Below are 17,152 nucleotides of genomic sequence, written 5' to 3' on the forward strand. Positions count from 1 at the left end.
GCCTGACCCGCCTCTTTCAAACACCTGTCTGGAATTCTTTGCAAGCCCCCTCTGCCCTGGGCTAGCAGACAGGCTGCTTGGCAGGCACTCTGGCTGAGTTCCAGCCTGGGGCAGGGAGTGGCCTGCCTGGAGTGTGGGCACAGCTGGGCTGGGGGATGGCTCCCATCGGAGGCCTCGGCCCGAGCACAGACAGACCCCGCCGCATTGCCTCCACCTTCCCAGGGCAGAGAGGAGACCTCTGGGTCAGTTCTCCTTTGCATTCTGCCCGTAGCCACTGCCAGAGACCGTATGAGGAAGCACAGGTACAGGGATAAGAGACCAAGAGACAGGCCAGTTCAGGCCCACCAGGCAGGTGACTGGAACCTTTAATTTTATTATGTGGAATGCTTAATGCAGAGTTAATAGGGGCTGGAGAACCTAGGAGAGGGGTGGGGGCAAAGGGCACTACCGAGATAAATAAGAGGGGGCAGTAATGAGTTACATGTGGATTGTGGGGGCTGCAGAACAGGAAGATAGGGGCAGACAGAGCTACATACTTTATTCAGATACCACTGGGGAGCAAAGGGCGGAAGGCCAGGGCAGAATGTACACGTCACGTCGGTTTAGTGTCTTCAGCCTGCTGCCAGCAACCTGCGTGCTGGGCCCTGCCTGTCCTCCTGGAGCCAAGGGTGTGGGCCTGAGCGGCTTAGCTCTCTGGGGAGCCCAGGGAGTTTGGGGCTGACAGCAGGGGCCATAAGGCCTGGAGAGGGACAGGGGGCTGGTGGGGGGCTGGAGGGAGGCTTTGTGAATTGTCTCCGAATCCTTTCCTCTCCTCTGGGGATGTGCCTCAAGGTCTTGGAGGTTCCCGTGGAGGAGGACCCGGGGGCCTCCATGCCAATTCCTTTCTGCGAGTGGGAGGGGCGGGGCATGGGGGGAAGGGGGATGCGGAGACCTCCCTGAGTCCCCACACAACCCTCACACCCCGTGAGGCTGTTCAAAGCTGTCCCCAGCCCCCAAGGGCAGATGTAGCCTGCTCCAGCCACTGATGCAGGTCTTGGGTTGGCCTTGACCTTAGGCAGGTGGCACAGGTGGCTCTGGTTATGTCAGGCCCCTTATTCTCCACGAGAGGGGAAATGCGGGCACAGGAATGGCATGGCCTCGGATCCCCATCTGACCCTGGACACTTCCCCACTCCCACAGGCGGGTGAGCAGGCCCTTCTCAGGTCCTGAGATCAAGGGTCATCCTGTCTAGGGGTGACAATCAACCTCCTTCTCCTCTACCCAGCCTAGCAGTCTGGGCCTTTGGATAGGATGGGGTGGGGGTCATCAAAGGTAGTGAGCCAGACAGAAAGCCTCTCCTCAGCCGTCAGCCTCTGCAGCCTCCTCCCCAGCCACCACCAGGCCCAAGAGGGGCAAGGAACAGGGCGCGAGGGCTTGGGGAAAGGGCGCGCTACCCAGACTGGCTGCGCGGGGGTGTGACAGGGACCCCTTTAAGGCCGGGACAGCGTCGTATATACCGGCTGCTCCCAGTGTGTGGGGCTGTGGGACTGGGGCCCTGAGGGGCTGGGGTCAGAGATGGCCGTGTAGAGGGGCCGCTGTGAGGGCCCCATGTAGGAGAAGGCCGAGTAGAGGCCGGAGGCCTGGCCTGAGTGGCCATAGTAGGGTCCTGAGGGCTGATGGTCGGAGTAGTCAAACTGGGGGCGGGAGATGGAGGGGAAGGCGGAGCCGTAGTGGGGCAGGCTGAGGGGGGTGTAGGCGATCTGCGAGGTGGACGGCTGGTCGCTGTAGTGCGGGGGCCCCTGGGGCCCCGCTGTCTCCGTCTTCACCTGGGCTTTGGCATCCACGCCAGGTGGTGAGACTGTGGGCAGGGCCACGCCTGGCGGCTTGGAGATCCAGGCGGAGTGTCCGCTGGCCACAGCCAGGGCGCTGCCCAGCCCATAGCCAGCTGCTGAGTAGCCGCCCACGTGGCCCGGGTGCCCGTTGGGCGGCAGGTACTGGTCCAACTCAGCCACGTCGAAGGTTTCCATGTTGGACATTACCTCGTGGCTGATCTCACCGATGTCCACGTTGCCGAAGTCGATGTGGGGCTTTCCGCCCTCCCCCATGGAGCGCCCATCCCGCTTGGGGTCCGCCTTGGCCGACTGCAGCTCCGTCTTAGGGGTGGTCGGAGGCGTGGGTGGGCCATGGCTCTGGCCTGGGGGGAAGGCAGACAGAGAGAGAGACAGGGAATGAGATGAGAGGCTTCTGGACTCTGGCGGTCCTCTCAGAGAAGACACCCCCGGGAGGCTGAGGGCTGACGCTGCGTGACTGTGTGCGTTTCACACGTTTGGGCAGCCTCAGCTGGCATTTATTTATGTAACGGTCTTGGGTCGGTCCCCAGATTTTCTTAAAATTCCCCAATCTTACAGACGTGTCCTTCCTCCCCCCGCTCCCCAGCAGGACTCCCTCTATCCCCCCGTCCTGGAGAGACCTGCTTCCTTTTGAGAAACCTTGCCAATGTTTGAGAAACATTGGAAAGTTCTTCCTCACATCAGCTGAAGTCGCTTCCCTCCCTGCTCCTGTGGCTCCTTAGCTGCTGAGCCCAATGGGGTCCTGCTCCCCCCACAGCTTACCTGCTCCCCTCAGCGCATGCTCTCTCGGTCTGCAGGCCACTCTGCTTGCTGACCTCGCCCTTGACTCTCCATTGCACTTGTGCTGGCTTGCCTGCGCCTCCTGCCCTGGCCCCCGAATGGCGGTACCCCCTCCCAGGAAACCTTCCCTCTGAGCCAGCCCCCAGCCATGCTCTTGCCCCTGCACACACCATGCTGCCCCTGGCCTCTCCAGTGGCTTTACCCCGCCTGCTGAGGAGAGCCCCGAGGCCACAGGAGGCCAGCAGAAGAAGCCACTCGCCCTGCCCTGGGAACTTGGCAAAGGTCTCACCGAGGAGAGGGAGCCGAGCAGAGCTGAGCCTTGAAGGCTGAGAAAAAGCCCATACCCACAGTCATATTCTCAGCTGGTGGTCCTGTACACGGCCCAGGGTCTTCTGGTGTGGGGGGGCATATGCGCAAGTGTGTGGGCGGTGTTTCTGAATCTCGAAGGGTGACGTGTGGGTGGGGGGGGCGGGGATGACTGGGCTGGGGGCCCCGTCAGAGGGAGACTGAGAGCTCCTGCAGGGCAGGCCTGTGCCTCGTCCAGCAGACCAGAGGAAAGGCCAAGTCCTGCACCGGCCACGCCTCCTGGGCTTTGCACTTCAGTCCTGGCCTTGTCTGTGTGAGCCCAGGCAGGCCCCTATCCTCACTCAACCAGTTTCCTTATCAGTGAACTGAGGCCACACAGAGTAGCTCTGGCACGGACTCCCTCCCAAGGCCTTCCTGGGCCAGGTTTTGGCTGGTGGCTGGATATTTGGGGAGACCTGATGAATGGGTGCTGGGGACTTCCCCCCTGGAGATCGTGCCCCCTTGGGCCGCGGGTGGGCTTTGGGGGCACTCGCTCCTCCCATACTTGACGCACATGCTCATCACTGCTGTCCCCTCTAGACCCTGGGTTTCTGCGTGTGTGCCCCCGGGTGGGGACAAAGGAGGGCTCAGGACACGTCTTCCAAGGGCAGAGCTCTGCTCACGGAGACTTCCTGGGGGTCCGACCCACCCACAGCATTCTGCACAGTGTGAACCCAAGCAAGGCAGCCGTGGTGCCGGCAGAGGCCCCAGAGAAGAGCGCCCAGGCTGAGACCTCCGCCCGGGGTGGGATGCTTCGGGTTTCTCACCCGTCCGATGAGAGTGGTGAGCCTCACAGCGGAGGCCTGAGCCTGGGCAGAGTGGCTGCCTCGTCCCAGTTTAGAGTGATTGAGTGAGTGTACGCCTAAGGCAGTTAGCACAGTGCCTGGCACACAGTAGGTGATCAGTTAATGTTAGCTGTTACTACTGTTGGTGAGAATGAATAAGATGCCCTGTCTGGCCCTGGCATGTGCTTGACGTCACATGCTGTGTGTCCCCCATCAGACTGGGAGACGGGAGAGAGGCAAGGATCTCTCCTGGATCTGGTCCCTTGTTCCTCAGACTCAGTCTGTCCCCACTTTCCTGGTTGTGGCTCACCCCAAGGCCTCCTTAGCTGGCCTCTTCATTCAGCAGCAGTGCCCCCTTCCGTCAGCCAGAGCTGTCCTGCCCAGCTGCCTTCCCTGGCTCCCGGGTCCCCACTGAACTCCTGGGCCCCTGCACCCCAGCTGGGGTGACCGTACAGTCTGGGGAGCCCTTCCCAGGGCCCAGGGCCATTGTGGAGTGTCAAGGTCTCCTGCTATTCATCCAGCCATCCCCTCTTCCCACTGCCCAGGCTCCCCCACCCGCAGCTCGCCGTAATGCCCCGTCCCAGCTCCCGGAGCAGTGTTCACCTGAGGGGTGCTCGGGGTTCCCGTCTGACATCGGGGAGCCCTCTCCCGGGTGCCGGTGGTCCAGGTGGGCGCTCTTGTAGTGGGCCTGGATGGCAGCCGCCCCGCCCTGCTCGGCCTCCCCGCCAGGGCACTCGGCCTCCCCCTGGGCTGCCTTCCCATTCTTCCGCCTCCTCGGCTGGTACTTGTAGTCCGGGTGGTCCTTCTTGTGCTGCATCCGGAGCCGCTCGGCCTCCTCAATGAAGGGGCGCTTGTCACTCTCGTTCAGCAGTCTGAGGCAGGGTGGTTAGGGGGACAGCAGCGTATGAGCACCTTCCCTGGGACAGGGAGCCTAGCTGGTAGGGGGGCTTGCCCTCCGATTCAGGGACTGGAGGGTGTCAGGCTCAGGGGGCTGAGCTCACCCCAAATCTCTCAAGGGGCTCGGGCGTAAGAGGGGTCAGCCTGCTGCCCCTGGGGTGGAGTTAGAAGTAGCAATAGGGCTTAGGAGGGGCAGACATCAGTTGAAGACTTTCTCCTCATCGAGGCTCGATGGAGCGGGCTGCCTGGTCAGGGGGTGAGCTCCCTGGAACTAGAGGTGTGCAAACAGACGCATCCCGGTGAGGGGGAGGTGCCAGTCTCGGCTACTTTTTAGCTGTGTGACAGCCTGTGGGCAAGTCACTTCTCTGAGCCTTAGTTTCCTCACCTGTGAAACGAGGATGACCACACCCACTTTACAGGGCGTGGGACTGGCCGAGATAAGAAGGGGCGTGAAGCACTTTGCGCCAGGCCTGGGGTGAGGGCTGGCGCTTGACACAGAGGTGCTGCTCTAAGGCTGCTTGGGGGCTGGTTGGACAGGAGGGCCTGGGGGGCGCCCATCTCACCCTGGAGTTCTGGTTCTGTGGGTTCCCGTGTGCTGGGGCCGAGGGGTGGGACGTGAGTGCTTTCGCTGGCTGGTGGGGGGGAAGCATCTCCTTATGCAGGGCTGAGGAGGGTCAGGAAGCCATGTGCTCTCCCCAGTCAGCAATGGAGGAAAGCCCTGAAGGCGCTCCCCCCAGCCCCCCGCACTGGGCTCCAGCCAGGGCTGGAGAGTGGGGAGGGTAGGTGGTCAGGGCTTGACTGCCCCAGAGAGAGGAGGGCAGAATGGGGTGCCTTGCAGAGGGTGCTGAGGAGAAAGAACACAGACCTGTGGGATCCTGGACATGAGGGCCTCTGTTCTCTGCCCGAAGGGCCACCCTCTCTAGCCCCCCACCCTGCAGTGGGCGCCCTCTTCCCCCAGTGGGCAGCAGGCTGAGCCCTCCAGCCCAGGATGGGAGGGGGTGGTCACACCAGGCACCTCCTAGCCGGCAGCAGCATTCCTCTGCAGCTTAGCCTCCCCCGCAGCTCCCTCTCCCCAGGCCCGGCCCAGCCCAGCCCTAGCCCAGCTTTCTCCAAGGGTCCCTTCTAGCAGCAGGCAGGGACTCCAGATCAGGGCCTGGGGGTCAGGGAGGGGGATGCCGACTTCCCCCCAGCCAGGTCTCTGGGACCTTGGGCCCAGGGGAGTGGGGTGGGGGTCAGGAGGGCCCTGAAGCTGTGTGGGGGTTGGGCAAGGGCAGGAGAAGGGACAGAATTGTACAGGAGGGTGAGGCGCAGGCTCAGCCAGCAGGGACACTGAGCACACTCTCTGCCCAGCTGCCAATGGGGGTGAATCAGCAGGAAAACGGCAGGGGGCTCGGAGGGAGGGTCCGGGCTGGCAGAGGGAAGACGCCAGCATTGCATCCCACTGGCTCCTCCCAGAGCCCTAACCTCAGTAGAAACCTAACCTTGAGCCCACCTGCCACGCCCAACATCAGCCCTGACCACAGCGCCTCCCCTCCCTCAGGGGCTGGAGCGGCTAACCCCACCTCCTCCCAGACCCCACACCCATCCCGCCCCACCACGTGCACCCGTCCCAAATCTGAGCCTGGCTCCAGGGCAGCTCTCGCTCCGAGATGGCGACCAGACCCGCACCCAACCCTTGTTGGCATCTTCACTTCCCCTCTGTCCTCTGGGTCTCCAAGGTTTGGAATAGGGGCAGGGAGAGGGTAAATTGGTTCCTCACCCAAACTGGAGACCCCAGCCAGGGGGGCTCCCAAGGTGGGGCACTGGCTGCTGCTCCACCCGCTCCTCCTTCCAGGGAAGGGGCCTGGGACCCCCGCTTAGTCTCTTGGCTCTCCAGACAGGTCACAGGACCACGTGCACCTGAGTCCTTTCCCAGGTGAGTGCCGGGGCTAAGCGTGGCTGTTGGGCCCCCAGGCAGCTCCTTAGGAGCCAGGACCCGGACGCCGGTGTGTCTGACCCCAACTCACTCCCAACACCCTATGCAGTCTGTCTACCTGTCTCTTTTGAGGGTCAGGGCCCCTGTTTTCCAGTTCCACCTACCAAGTCACCCCCTTCCCCATGGCTCAGGAGTCATGAACCTGGAGAGGACCCAGAAGGAGCCCGTGGAGAGACAGCCATCCTAGTCCGAGTCCCAGGATCCCAGGATCCCCCTCAGGGTCCAGGGAGCCCGCCCACAGGTTGGCATTCTCTTTGATGTTGGCACCGGCCTGCCGCCCCCACCCCTGGGGTTGGGTCGTGGGCAAGCTTTCCTGAGTGCCCCACCCCAGCTTGGCGCTTGGGGGCACCCTGAGCTCCTGTGCTCACATCTTGAGTGGTGGCCAGAAAAGAGTCCTCTTGAGAGAGAGCCCAAGTCCAGGGTTCTGGGCTGGGGGGACAGAGATAACAGAGCGTCCAATCTTAAGTCCTTGTCGATGGGGTGCTGGAAGAAGTGGGGTCCCCTCCTGGCTCTGATGCTCTCGCTGGGCTTTCACTGTGGTCTGCTCACCTCTGTCTGCCTGTCTCTCACTTGCCCTTTTCGGTCCATGGCATCAGCCGTACTGTCCTGGGCCGAGCCCTACGTGGGTGTGATGGGCCTTGGGCAGAGGAGCTACATTCAGCCCCTGCTTTTGGGCACAGCTGGACCCTCTAGGTCTGAGGCCTGTGACCTGCCCAGGAGGAGCCGAGTGCTGAGGGCTGGCAGGGGGAAAAGGGACACCAGGCCTTCCGTAAACACACGGCCAACGACAGGGCCGGGGGCTGGATGTGAACCTCTCTCAGACGCCCTCCTGCCCCTTCCAGCGCTCCAAACCTTTGGCCTCCAGGACCCAGTCTCCTGCTGTGCCGGCCAGCAAGGGGGCGCGGCAGCGGGAGGGCTGGTGCGGCCTCCTGTGACACAGCCCAGAATTTCTGCTCTCCTCTTCTCTGCCCCCACCCTCACACCCTCCCGAGCACACCTTAGAGTGAAAGGGTGACCCACCGCTGTCACCAGGGACGGTGTGGGGGAAGACCCCTGGACGGGAATTAGGGGTCCTGAGTCCTGGCCCTAGCTCCCGGGCTCTACCAGCTGCGGTTAGGAGGCCTTTGCCGCTGCCGGGGGCCACCTCTTGTGCAGCCTAGTGGGAATCGGGTGGCCTCCGCAGGCTTACATCTCCTGGAGCCCCTGTTGCCTTTGTGAGCTGCCCAGGACTCCGGGGGGTGGTGGTTGCTTTGCTCTACGTGTCCCCAAGAAGGCCAGGCTGTGTAGAGGACTGGCAGACTTCCTCCTTGGGGGGATGTTTTCTCCCCCGAGGTTTGCGCTGGTCCCAAGGAGCCTGGGAGTCTGGGAGACCCTGGGTAAGAGAGAAGCCGAGGTTCCCTCCCGGCCAGGGCTCTCAGCTCCGACTTCAGGGTGGAGGGTAGGAGGTTACTCAAGGCTGGGTGGGGCTCTGGAAAGGAAGATGGCGCTGGACTGGGAGAGGGAGTGGGGGCAGAGAGAGGGTCAGCCTTTGGGGCAGGGTGGGAGGGGGAGGCTCCTTTCTGTGTGTCCCCTCCCCTGGGGGACGAAGAAGCCCCTAAGTGAAGCAGGGTGGGGTCAGGAAGGCTCAGCGCAAGCAGCTGGGGTGGGACGGCATCCTGCGACCACAGATCTGCCCCTCAGCACTCTCCGCTCCTCCCTCTTCCAAAGACTCCTGTCTGAACGCCTTGCTTCCCTGAAACTTTTCCCACTTCTGCATCTGGCTGCCTCAGTTTCCCTGCCATTCTTTGCCAATCGTTTCCCCAGCACGGGTGGCGGTGGCACCCCTGAGTGCGGGCGCCTATGGGGAAGCGGTTAGTGAAGGCCTGCGCGGCCGTCCTCCCCTGCTTCCAGCCTTCACTACCCCAGGCAAAAGCAGCCCAGGCCCTACCGCCTGCCATCGACAGAATTCCAACCACGAGGGGGCGCCTTTCTGCCCGCTGCCCCGGGTGGGGAGCCAAACTAGGCCCCGGGAGTTCTGAGCCAGCACCACCCCAAGGAGGTACTTGTAGGGGGGCAGGGCAGGCCCGATGCCCACACCTGGGCTTCTAGCCCCATTAGGAGATGACTGCCCCCCAACAAGGGCCCAAGGAGTCCCGGTCCGGCCTGGACCCCCCGCAGCTGGAGGGCCCGCGGGAGGTCCTGGCGGGCGGCGCGTGAGCTCACCTCCAGAGCTTGCCCAGCGTCTTGCTGAGCTCGGCGTTGTGCAGGTGCGGGTACTGGTCCGCCAGCTTCCTTCGCGCCGCCTGCGCCCACACCATGAAGGCGTTCATGGGCCGCTTGACGTGCGGTTTGCTCTTGCTGGCACCGTTGACGCGCACCGGCATGGGCACCAGCGTCCAGTCGTAGCCGCTCAGCACCTGGCTGACGGCCTCGCGGATGCACACAGGAAACTTGTCGTCGTCAGCCTCGCCGTCCTGCTGCTCCTTCTTGACCTTGCTCAGCTCTCCCGGCCCCGGGCTGGCTCGCAGGCCGGATCCCCCGCCGCCGCCGTCGGGCCCCAGCGAGGGCGCGCTACCCGGGGACAGGCAGCGGGGCTCCTCGGAACCCACGGGGCTCAGCTCCACCTCGGAGAGGTCCTGCTCCTCTGCCATGTTGCCCCCGGCCGCCGCCGCCTCGGCCGCCTCCCCGGGGCCCGCCTCCGGCGACCTCGAGAAGAGTCCCACGCTCACCTGGACGGGAAGGAGGGCGCGATGGAGCGGCCGCGCGCGCAGCCCCGACGGTGGCCCGGGACGCGACGCGGGCACAGCCCCGAGGTGGCGTCCGCCCTGCTCCCCCTAAACCTACTGTAGCTCCCAGGCCACGCGCACATGCCAGACCCGGCTCGGCCTCCTAGCTCCTGCCTCCACGTCTTCCCACCACCTGGTCCCAACCGTCTCTTGGTGTGGGTGGGTTTGGGATTTTTTTAAACCTCCTTTAGGGTGGAGGTTTGTTGATGGAAAGGAAGAAGAACGGACTCTTTTTTTCTGCTCTAATCCTGGCTCCTGGAATTTCCCACCTTTTCTTTCACCTTTCCTTCCTCCCTTCCGCCTGCCCCTACGGAGTCTAGAGGAGCTGGGTGAGGGGCAGGCGCAGGGGTCAGCCTCTCCCCACCCCAGGCCTCGCAGCAGGGGCCCAGGCCTGGGCCGTGGACGGGAGGAGAGGGCTGCGCACTCACTCACCTCCTCGGACCTCTCCTCCAGCCTGGGGCTCGTCCTTAGGAAGTGGAAAACCGTGTCCCAAGGTGTGCGGTCCAGCTCGGGGCTGGGGATTGACGCTGGTGGGCTGGGAGGGAGGGGCTGGGGGGCCCTGAGCCTCAGGCCACGGCCTCGTCAGGACGGAGCCTGAATCCTCACCACCAACCACCCTGGCCGGACAGCCTGAGACTGACTGAGCGCTGAGCTGCCGCCGAGGGCTGGGGAAGGAAGGAGGGGGAAGGGGGAGGGGGAGGGGAGGGAGGGGAGGGCAGAAGGTGGAGCCTCCAGCGCTTTCCTTCGTCCCCAACACTCAGGGCTCCTCCGCCAGGCCCCCACCCCCCACCCCAGCTCCCTGTGCTGCCGTCCCAGGCCCGTGTTGGGGAGGTGCGGGAGTGGGGGTAGCCAGGCCAGGAAAGCCGGGGGATGCTCTTTGGTGGGGTCGGAACCTGTTGCTTGGAGGAAAATCGGGCCTAACTGTGATTCCCAACCTCTGCCTCAGGTAACCAGACTGGCAGCTGGCAAAAGATTGGGGAGAGATGAGAAGGCAGGTGAGGGTTCTGTTGATGAGTGAGGGTGGCTGGCTTGTGTCGCTCAGCTGACGTCTTATGGGGCACCTGTGCACAGGCCCTGCTTCCCAGTCGTCTCACCCGCACCTGGCTGCCCTCTCTGCCTCAACTCGTAGAGACCCAGGTCTCCACTTGGGATGGCAGAGGGCAGCTCCAGGTCTCCTGCCTGGTGCAGATGACCCGGCTTGACCCCCGGTCCCTTCTCACTGCACACCCAGTACACGTGAGGCGGGCTGGCTCAAGGGACTTAGACAGAACTAAAGCTACCAGTAGGCTGGGCTTTGCGGCCGAGGGTCCTCTTCAAGTGGGTCTGAAAGGGTTCTGGGGCCCCACTTCCTGGGACCCGTCTCCCTTCACACTGGGTTCACCCTCTCTTGGTGGGGGGAATCCCAGGCCTGGTTATCATGAAGTCCCCCACTGCCGAGAAAGGGTGGAGCGTTGCCCTGCCCCCCTCTCTCTCCTCTTTGCCCTTCTCCCCTCAGCCCCCTCCCCAGCTGGTGTATCCTCCATCTTTCTGTCTTGCCCATCACCCAAGGCTCCTTTTTCTCTCCTCTTTCCTAGGTCTTTCCTCAGAGGTCACATCCTTCCTCTCTTCTCAGTGGGTGGGTGTCCAGGCAGAGGCCTGAGTGTGTGTGGAGGGACAGATGGAGCCTGGGCTGCACCGGCGACCAGGTACGGTCCTGAGCACAGCAGCTGGGCAAGGCCCCAGGCCCGCCCCAAGGGAGTCCCGTCTGGAGTGGGGCTGGAAAGGGGTCCGGGCAAGGCCTCATGCTTGGGAAAGGCCAAGGGGGTGGAGGGGAGGGGGTAATGGGACACAATGAGGTAGTCACACGAGGCGAAAGCATGTTGGGGGTGGGGGGAGCGGACATCGGAACACACACACACACACACACGCTCATACACACAACCAGCCAGACAATCGGGCCAGTGTGTCTGGGGCCTCGGAGCCCAGTGAATTAGGAGTTTGATAAGGGTTTTCTCTTTCTCTTGCTCACTGGCCTTGGACAATCTCCCCCCAGTTTTCCTCGACGCCACCCCCGGCGCTGCCAACCCTCCTCCCCCCGCCTCCCTTCTCTTCCCTGTGCCCAGACTCTTGTTCGGGGCCTTGAAACAGTGAGCTGTCTTTGTTCGGAATACAGGTGAACGGCAATCATGTGATTAACACACACACACATAAAAAGCTTTTTAACAGCGCCCGCCCGGCCTCAGAGCCGCCCAGAGAGGAGCCGCCCTGGATGGACAGAGGGACGGAGGGACGAGCATCCAGCCGGCCATGTCCGGCGGCCCTCCGCAGTCTCCAGCACCCGCTTCTGCCCGCCCGCCGCCCGCCTGCCTGGCATCTCTTGATCCCGGTGGGTCCCCATTCATCCTTCCACCCTGGGTTCCTCCTCTTTGAGGGAAGGGCCTCCCTGCCCCCTGTGGTGTCTGTGATTCGGTCCTGAGACCCCCTAGGGCAGGGAGGGGTGGCAGTGGAGGGCAAGGGCCCAGGGTAGGAAGTGGGGTGTGGGGTCCCACAGCTCCCTCTCTGACTCCTGCCCCGCCCTTGCCCTCCTTGGCCCAGCTGTGCCAGGATGGGGGTGGGGGCGGCAGTGGGCGCTCTGGGTCTGCAAAGAAGAAGCCATGGGGGTTGGGGGGGGGGGGCCTCTCTTTTTCCTTCCCTCTGTCTCTTTCTCTCTGTCCTTCTCTCCTCCTATGTCTTGAGTGCTGGGCTTGGGCTTTCTGCTGAGAGGTGCTGGACGAGGCTGGTGGGCCTGCAGTGGTGGGGGAAAGGCTGTCAGAGGCCCAGGGCTGTGGGGGTGGGACCCCCTGCTGTGAACACTGTCCTCCATCCACCCACATTTTGGCGACTGTGACCCCCTCCATCCCGTCCCAGGCCCTGGGGAGCTAGCTTTCTTCAGCAGGGGAGGGCAAAGGCCCCAGATTCATCCCTGGAGAGCAGGGAGTTTGAAGGGGGAGGGGTCCCCAGGCCTCTGGCCTTGGCAAACCCACCAGGTGGGCCAGCGCTGCTTCCTGCTCCCTTTCCCCATCATTCCTGACCCTTCCCCAAGGATGCTGGCAGCACCCTCCCCCTCCCCCACCACGCTCCCATCCCAGCTGCCCGTCCTCCCTCCCCAGCAGAGAGGGGCCACAGGGTGGGTGCGTTGGTGGAGACTCAGGCTTCTTCTCCCAGGTGGGGAGGCCTTTCAGGAGCAACAGTGTTTTCCTGGGACCCAACCTGGGAGCTGTTGACACGGACCCCAGGTTCACCCCTCAGTCAGCCCCTGAAGGGAGGAGAAGGATGAAATTCTGTCCATCAGAAGCAAAGCCTGCTGATGACCCCACCTCACAGAGCTGCAGGGCCTGTAGTGACCCTTAACCCCTTAACTCCCAGCGCTCCCCGGCCCCGGGCACTGGTCCTGCTGGTGGAAGGCTCCCCGCTCCACTCCCTGGTCCGGGCCCAGCCCCTCATGGGTCATGGGGCGGGGGAGGGGGGGGCAGTGATTGCCCTCCCACCATGCCTGCCTCCCAGGACACACTGAGCTGGTGGGAAACTTCCCTTCCCAGAGTATGGGGTGTGCAGGGGTGAGGGTTGAGGGGCGGTCCAGTTGAGTCTCTGCTCCAGTCTCAGTTTTCCCAGGTGGGTGTGAGACTCTCTTCCCCCCCAGCTCCCTCAGAGGACAGGCTGAGGGCCAGCAGGGACGCTGGACAGCACTGTGCCACCTCTAGGTGCTGTGTGGTTGGGGCCTGCGTAGTCCAGGCCATCCTCTCCCGTGTTCCTGCAAGGCCTAGCCCTTCCCAGCACCTCGAATGCACTCTAGCCACCTCCAGCACCCGGAGGGACGCTCGCATCCCCACCAGCGTTCTGTGGAGACAGGCTTGGCCTGGGACAGTGCCTCTCACTGTAAAGATGCAGAGTCGCCTGATGCTGCGTTTCCGACCAGCTCCCGTCGGCCCAGAGGGCCAGTTCTAACTCTTGCTGCCCTTTAGAATCATAGAGTTTTAAAAAAATACTAAAGCCTGGACCCCATTGCAGACCAACTAATTCTGAATTTATGGGAATGGAAGGCACATTTACTTTTTGAAGCCCCTGTGTGGGGCCACGCTCACTCTCACTGGGCCCTCTGGAGCCCTGAGGCTGCGAGGACCCCCTCCCCCACCAAGGACCAGACTTCTCCAGGGCTGGGGAGGGGGCGGGACCCTGGAGCCGGGAGCTGGAGGCCAGAAGTGCAGCTGCACTGGGGTGTGGCTGGGGAGGGGCTGTGCCCTGGGGGGGCCTGGGGTCAAGGGTGCAGCAGTGACCAGGGCAGAAGCTTAGTCTGGGCGAGTGTGTGGGGAGCGTGTGCGAGCCCCGTGAATGTTCCCCAGGCCACCCTCACCGCTGGATGGGCTGTGTTTGCCTTGGTTTGGGGGCAGGAAAGAGCACTGGACCTGAAGTGAGGAAATCGCGCTATGGGTGCCCACGTGGCCTTGGGCAGATGATGCCGTCGACCTCCCAGGATTTGGTTTTTGCGTGTGTGCAGTGCCGGTAACTTCATACAGTAGCTATTTGACAGGGGCTTAAATGAGACACGCACACGTGTTCCGAGTTCAGTATCTGGTGCTCACGGCAGGTAGAGATGCTTTGGTGCTGGGAGCCGGGGAAGAGCCCTCCCCTCAGCGCACGGGTGTTCGCGGGGCAGCCGCCGTGGCAGGGCCATCAGGGCTCTGGAGTCTGCCTGCCGCTTCCAGCCGCAGGCCAGGACGGTGTGCGATTGGGCCGGTGGGTAGGCCTGCCCCCCTCACCTCTAGAGCTGCCCTGTGGGCAGGCCCAGCCCCGAGCACGCCTGTTGCTGGACTCCTTCCGTCCTCTCCACGGCCCCAGGAGAAGGTGCTGTCGTTACCTTCCTTCCAGGAAGGAAACTGAGGCACAAAGAGGTTCAGGGGCAGGCCTGCGCTCCCGCAGCTGGTGGTGGGAGGGTGCGGCCACTGGCCTGAGGGCAGTCCTCTCCCCTTGTCCCTCCCGCCAGCTTTCCCAACTGCTCTGCTCACCGCTGCCTCCTCAGACTCGCTCGCAGCCCGGCTCAGGGCCCGTCTTCAGGAATGCACTCCTGGACGCTGTGGCCGGACTTTTGCTCCTCTGTTACTTCCCGTGGGAGTGAGGCAGAAGCTTTGTGCCTGCCTCACCTCCTCACGCACAGCCTGGCGTCCAGGGAGTCTCCCCTCCCTCCTGGGAGCCCCCTCCCCTGGGTCTCAGCCTCTCCAGGGCCCAGCTCCATCTCAGGGAGTCCTCCCCAAGGGGAGTTACTATCAGAGATCCAGGGATGAAAGATCAGAGGGGCTGGAGCAGGCAGGAGTGGCTTCCTGGAGGCGGAGGGCCTGAGCACTCGGGGACAAGGGCAGCATTCTAGGGCCTGTCTCGACAGGGGCTCTCGCCTGTCCCTGTTCCTGGTCCAAGTGGAGGGTCCTGGACCCTGGCCAGGAAGGCAGCTCCTGGGGCCCAAGTCTTCCTTCCCTTCCAACCCCGCCCTTTCCAGGAACAAGGGAGCCAGGGCTGGTGCCCAGCACTGCCTGGGGGCAGCCGGCCTCTGCCCTCTTCTTAGAAGCCCTCAGAGAAGGGGACTACTCGTTCCTATCACCCAAACCCAGCTGCCAGAAAGTCCTTCCTGGTGTCCACCCCACCCCGCCCCTCTCAGACTGTGGTGAGCTTCGTGAACGTGACCTGTGTGCAGAGTCCTGGGCCAGGAGCCGGGCTGGGGAGGACGATGGAGGCCAGAGCCTGGCCTGGAGGTGCTCAGAGAGTGGTGGGGACCCCCACGGGAAAACCCAGAGCCCAGGCACAGCCAAGGTCCGCTGGGGCCGGGCGGGCTACTGGGGTCAAGTCCAGCTGGACTGTGGGGGTGGCCCTGTGTTGCCTCGGCCACCTTCTTGCCTCTCTGGGCCTCGGTAAAATGGGCCCATCCGCAAAATGAGGGACAGGCTAGGCCGTCTCTCCAGATGTGACAGCCCAGGAATCATATTTGGAAGCAAGAGGCCAGGGCCTGAGCCCATGTCTCCAAGGCGGTGGCCCAGGCCCCCGGCGCTCCCCAGGCATTGGTCGCGTTTCCTGCAAAGATCTTTTGCTGGGAACCATGTATGGGAAGCACTACTTTCCAGTTCCCCTTTTTAAGGGGTATGAGGCCTAACACCTTTTGCTGCGGTATTAAAAGCTCTCGGTGCTGCAGTTACGAAATGGATCTTTGTTTAAATTCTCATCCCCAGCCCCTTCTCCTCTACTTCCCCCCCCTCCTTACTCCTCCCCCCCCCCTCCCCGTTCTGGTCCTTTCGCCTCCCCTCCCTCCCTCCTGAGGGTCAAGGTGGGGTGTTCCCTTAAGGAGCTCTGACCCAGGGAGGGTCTGGGTGTCCCTTAGGACATTGTCCTCATTTCCTCATCTCCCCGCAACCCCAGCACGGAGCTCCAGCACCCCCACGCCCTACCTTGCCTCTACCCCTGACCTGAGCTGCAGCCATATGGGCTCTCCCCGCTCCTGAGGTGAGGCCCAAACCCCAGCAGGCCTGGTCCTGTCGCTAGGACACCTTGCCTAGTGGCCGAGGCCAGGAGCCTCCCCTGCCTCCTGCCTAGCTCACCTTTCCAGCAGGGCATCGCTTCTACTGGGGTTTGTGCCCGTGACCTGGGCCCGTGTCACCTTCCACCATGTTGCCTGGCACATAGACGGTGCACAGTGATGTGAGTGAATGAGTGACTTGCAGACAGACTGACGCACAGGCAGCAAGGTGTGGTGCCCTCAGCTCAGACAGCCTCCGGCGGGGGGACCCTGGCACCCCATTTATTAGTTGTGTGTTCTTAGTGTGACTTCATGTCTCTGAGTCTCAGTTTCCTTCCAAGTTGTAGTGAGGATTAAACCAGACAAAGTACAAGGGTGGACCCCAAAAATGCTGGAATTTACTTATAAAAAATTGTGTATTTATTCTCACACCTTTAAACTTCAGTCCCCTTCCAGGTCCTCTCCAGTTGACGCAACACACCTGTCGAGGCTTTTTCCCCGCTGCTCAAAAGTTTTTGAGCTCGTCAATTTTGATGCCTTTTAGTGCTTCTGTTTTTTGTTTCACTTCTTCCACATCAGCAAAATGTTTCCCTTGAAGGACTTTTTTTATCCGGGGAAAATAAAAAAATGTCCCTAGGGGCAAGATTGGGTGAATAGGGAGGGTGGGGCACAGGAGTCATGCTGTTTTGGTCAAAAACTGCTGAACACTCAGCGCAGTGTGGGCAGGTGCGCTCGTAAATCACACATCCTGAAATGGGCAAACGCATTGAAAAAGTCCTCAAAAAAATGCACTGGAGCCGAATGCAGCCTCTCACAACAACGCCATCTGGTACACTGACAGAGATGGGTTCTCACCTAGCAGGGGAAGCCTGTACTACAAGGGGCCGCCCTCCAGAAGATGATTCCGGTTTTGGGGGTCCCCCTTGTAAGTAAACATTCTCGGTAGTGCCGACGCATAAGGGGCTCTGTACACGGCAGCTGTTGTTTTTAGCATCTCGGGGACCTGCCTGCAAAGGGCAGCTCTCGGCTGCCCCTGGGGTGGGTCGTGGTTATCTCCTCTTATCCTGCTGAAGCGCTGTTGTGGATGTTCTCCCACGGGCTCCCAGTCACACAGCGAGAAATAGCCAGTACTTAGCGCAGTGCCCCTGACAGAAGGTAGACGCAGTAACTGCCTTCTCTCGGCCATTTCAGCCGCAGGTCAGCGTCCGTTTTCCAGGTAGGGCGGCTCGCAAATTGGGGATAATAATGTCTTGGAGATAATG

At 62.5% G+C, this 17,152-nt stretch overlaps 2 protein-coding genes across 3 annotated transcripts in view; one reads left to right on the forward strand and one right to left on the reverse strand.

Moving 5' to 3' along the window:
- Positions 1–348: 348 nt before the first annotated feature.
- SOX10 (SRY-box transcription factor 10) lies at positions 349–10,021 on the reverse strand. Its single transcript, XM_024579160.3, has 4 exons — positions 9,809–10,021; positions 8,814–9,319; positions 4,343–4,611; positions 349–2,173 (listed from the first exon to the last, which is right to left on the reverse strand). Exons 2-4 carry the CDS (start codon positions 9,239–9,241, stop codon positions 1,470–1,472), a joined length of 1,401 nt encoding a protein of 466 aa, XP_024434928.2. The 5' UTR covers positions 9,242–9,319; positions 9,809–10,021; the 3' UTR covers positions 349–1,469.
- Positions 10,022–11,588: 1,567 nt separating this feature from the next.
- The window catches only part of PICK1 (protein interacting with PRKCA 1), a 68,880-nt gene continuing 63,316 nt past the window's right edge, over positions 11,589–17,152 (forward strand). Inside the window, exon 1 of one of the 2 annotated variants that reach the window (XM_053919558.1) lies at positions 11,589–11,741. In XM_053919558.1, coding sequence (XP_053775533.1) covers positions 11,663–11,741 — 79 coding nt within the window. In that variant the 5' untranslated portion in view covers positions 11,589–11,662. The remainder of the gene's footprint in view (positions 11,742–17,152) is intronic. The other variant, XM_053919557.2, reaches the window with a different exon arrangement.

Source organism: Desmodus rotundus, chromosome 3 (genome assembly GCF_022682495.2).
Source record: "Desmodus rotundus isolate HL8 chromosome 3, HLdesRot8A.1, whole genome shotgun sequence".
In the NCBI taxonomy this organism is placed as follows: Eukaryota; Metazoa; Chordata; class Mammalia; order Chiroptera; family Phyllostomidae; genus Desmodus; species Desmodus rotundus.

Bases quoted from the DNA above. Each gene is read 5' to 3' on its own strand.
- SOX10 (XM_024579160.3), bottom strand. From the start codon at position 9,241: ATGGCAGAGGAGCAGGACCTCTCCGAGGTGGAGCTGAGCCCCGTGGGT. The intron at 4,612-8,813 runs GTGAGCTCACGC...ACCCTGCCTCAG, and splicing joins ACGCTGGGCAAGCTCTGGAG to ACTGCTGAACGAGAGTGACA. The intron at 2,174-4,342 runs GTGAACACTGCT...CCTTCCCCCCAG, and splicing joins GAACCCCGAGCACCCCTCAG to GCCAGAGCCATGGCCCACCC.